This window comes from Oryza sativa, chromosome 10, assembly GCF_034140825.1.
Source record: "Oryza sativa Japonica Group chromosome 10, ASM3414082v1".
In the NCBI taxonomy this organism is placed as follows: Eukaryota; Viridiplantae; Streptophyta; class Magnoliopsida; order Poales; family Poaceae; genus Oryza; species Oryza sativa.
Window position 1 is genome coordinate 12,639,849 of NC_089044.1, and position 3,773 is coordinate 12,643,621.

Below are 3,773 nucleotides of genomic sequence, written 5' to 3' on the forward strand. Positions count from 1 at the left end.
AATCCGAATAAGTTTAGAAGACAAGAAAAACTCCAAAACAAAAGAATTTAAAACATTCGTAAATTGCACAACGATATACTCGATCGTTTGTTTTTTTTCATCGGTTGAATGGAGCAAACTTTTTGGTTGGGAGTAATTAAAGTTCTTATTAAATCAGTAACACATGCCATTCCTATACATATTGGATGGGGTTATTAAGCTAGGTTACTGCGAAGCCTTTGCCAAGATATCAACAGCATGATTCGCTAATTCAGGCGAGGGAGTTAAAATGGCAAAAAATAGACATTTTAGGCATGTATTGCATGGTCCATGATGTTAGTATTACATATAGCTACTTCAGAGTTGTGTGCATACATATATATACACAAAAATGTATAAATTGTAGACTAATTAGAGAAAATAAAACATCCATGGATTCTCTCTTTTAAATTTCTTGAAGGCAGAAACATAACCTCTCCATCCAAAAAAGACACATCCTGTCCAGATTCATAGCTAGGATTGGGTTTTTTTTTGTCAGAGTAGTACATGCTGTGTGCATTCCCAAAACTAAAACTACAGCACCGCAAACCACAATTAATTAATTAATTAACCCTGAATTAACTAGCTAGCTAAGAGGAATTAGGATGACAGCACATTAAACAAGTTGGGCATTACCTGTCAAAAAAATGCTAACAAACCAGGCACCAAATATCTCTGCCACATGCCATCTTGGTACCACCCACATGCCCCAACCCAACCAAATGCTTTTATTTATACACCCTCCTTGGCCTCTTGCACCAGTTTGTTTCTCTCTTCCTTCCTTCTCTCTCTCTCTCCATTGCCAGCTAGCTGCTCTTGTAGATCCAAGCTTTCTTCTTCTTCCTCTTGCAGCTAGCTAGTGTTCTTCTTCTTCTTCTTCTCACTGTTCCCTAGTTTCTTCCTCTCAGATCCATTTTGTATATCTTCTCTCTTCATTGTTGATTCTCTCAAGAATTGGGCTCATGAAGAGGCCCAGCTGCAGAGGCTCCTCCATGGCCATCATCCATGACACCTCTGATCAACAAGGTACACCATAATTCTATTTCTTCCAAGCCAACTTTACATGCATGATCATACATGCACCAAAAACATGTACAATTCATTTAGTTTTTGTACGCATTTTGTAGCTAGTTGCTGAATTATGCGTGAATTTAGAGACTTTTTTTTTGTTTTGCAATGGTAATTAACACGTAGAACATCATGTGTGTTGTGTTGCAGAGGACAACATGAGGTCGTACATGGACGGCGGCGGCGCGGCGGCGTACGAGGAGGAGGAGGAGGAGGTTGAGGACGACGACGGCGGCGGCGGCGGCGGCGGCGGCGGCGGCGGTGGGGGGCTCGGGGAGAAGAAGCGGCGGCTGGCGGCGGAGCAGGTGCGGGCGCTGGAGCGGAGCTTCGAGGCGGACAACAAGCTGGACCCGGAGCGGAAGGCCCGGATCGCCCGCGACCTTCGCCTCCACCCTCGCCAGGTCGCCGTCTGGTTCCAGAACCGCCGCGCGAGGTGGAAGACCAAGCAGATCGAGCGCGACTTCGCCGCCCTCCGCTCCCGCCACGACGCCCTCCGCCTCGAGTGCGACGCCCTCCGCCGCGACAAGGACGCCCTCGCCGCCGAGATCGCCGACCTCCGGGACAGGGTGGACGGCCAGATGTCCGTCAAGCTGGAGGCCGTGGCCGCGGACGAACACCAGCCGCCTCCGCCGCCGCCGCCGCCGCCACTGGCGTATAACAGCAAGGTGGTGGACGGCTCGACGGACAGCGACTCGAGCGCGGTGTTCAACGAGGAGGCGTCGCCGTACTCCGGCGCGGCCATCGACCACCACCACCACCAAACTCCGGCGAGCTACGACACGGCGGGGTTCACCTCCTTCTTCGCGCCATCCACCACGCTCACCTCGTCCCTCTCCTTCCCTTCCATGTTCCACGCGTCATCGCATTTCGATGGCCACCAAGAACTCCTCGTCGGCGGCGGCGGCGCCGGCGCAGTGGCCGACGCCGACCTCGGAGGCGCCGGATTCTTCGCCGGCGACGAGCACGCCGGCGGCCTCTCCTGGTACGGCGCCGAGGGTTGGTAGAAGCTAGAGCTTAGCTAGCTAGCGAGAGAGTGAGCTCAGCTAAGCTTAATTAGCTGGCTTGATTGCTTGCTTTGTGGCTGGTTGGTGACGCCATTGTTGTAAATTACGGCATTGTTAAGTTGTACATGCATGCATGGGGGTAATTATAACTAAAGTCAATTTCTATAGTTTTTACTACTACTGGCTAGGGCACAAGCTAGCAGAGACATATACTTGGAGGAAGGAGACAGTGATTAATTTTTTTTTATGGTTTTCTTTTACGGTTTTACCCTACAACTTTTTGTTCCTATTGACAAAAATAAATGTGGGCCATACTTGTCAGTGAGATGAGCATATAGGTAGGAACATGCATGGGAACTTGGGAATGGGAGAGGATATATAGATAGTGGGGTTGAATTGAGGAAGAGGAGTGATATATTAATTTAAGGGAATGTTTAAGGGGGGTAATTGTAAAAAAAGGCCCAGTTGTGACAGTTCTACTTAAGTACTTCTAGCTAGGTCGTCAAAGTAAAAACAGAACAAAAAAAGCTAGATTTGGTGTAAGATCATTTGCTCATTATAGAGATAACCCCAGGTGAAAAAAATTATAAGGCCGAGATGAAAGTGACTATGCTATAGTATAGCAACCTTTAAACTCTTAATTGAAGTAAAATTTATCATACATGCATGCCGTATTAGTACCTAGGGTTTGATCATAGAATGTGCTCCTTTGGGCAACAAAAAAATGGCACCATGCAAAAGCAGGAGCTAGCTAGTGACGCATGCATGACGGTGACGAGTTGATTGAGTTGTTTAACCGCAGCAAAAAATTAAATCAAAATAAAAGAGAGTAAAGGTCTATGGTTGATTGGTGAGAAGCTAGGGAGAGGAGGAGAATGAGCTCATTTTGATGTGGCAGGGCATGCAATATATTATTATTGTAATGCAGCGGTGAAGACCGGCAAATGCTATGTATACTAGTATGTCTACAAGGTTATGGCCGTATTTAGTTCCATTTTAATTTTTTTAAGCATATGAATACGCATTTGAAGTATTAAACATAAACTAATAACAAAACAAATTACAGATTCGACATGTGAACTGCGAGACGAATCTATTAAGCCTAATTAATCCATCATTAGCAAATGTTTACTGTAGCACCACATTGTCAAATCATGGCGTAATTAGGCTCAAAAGATTCGTCTCGCAATTTACATGTAAAATGTGCAATTGGTTTTTTATCCATATTTAATGCTACATGTATTTGTCCAAACATTTGATGTGATGGAAAAATTGAAAGTTTGAAGGGAACTAAATACACCCTATATAATAAGATACCAATCAGTTGGGGCCCTTCTAGATGCATCCATCTTGGAAAGGGATAGGCACAATCAGCTCACAATTTTCATCATGTACATTTTGACATCAATTGTTTTGTATTGTGCTGTATAAAGTTTGCAATGTCTTTTTAAATATGTGATGCCCTGGTGCATGCATAAGCAGAAGATATTCACTAGTAAGTCTTTAATATAGCAGTCGATCGCAATTGTGTGTACCATTTGAAAAAACAAATTAAGTAAGTTGTCTGGCTTTCACCAATATTGGTATTAGTTTATATAATCTGTTATGTTCTTTATGTTCTTGGTGGAGTATTATGTCTTTAGGCGGAAACATAGGATTAATATATAAAAATTGAGAAATTAC

At 44.5% G+C, this 3,773-nt stretch overlaps 1 protein-coding gene across 1 annotated transcript; it reads left to right on the plus strand.

Annotated features, from left to right (window-relative positions):
- Positions 1 to 778: 778 nt before the first annotated feature.
- Positions 779 to 2,410, plus strand: LOC4348492 (homeobox-leucine zipper protein HOX8-like). Its single transcript, NM_001423938.1, has 2 exons — positions 779 to 1,044; positions 1,237 to 2,410. The coding sequence occupies exons 1-2, from the start codon at positions 981 to 983 to the stop codon at positions 2,088 to 2,090; spliced, it is 918 nt and encodes a 305-aa protein (NP_001410867.1). The 5' UTR covers positions 779 to 980; the 3' UTR covers positions 2,091 to 2,410.
- Positions 2,411 to 3,773: the final 1,363 nt, after the last annotated feature.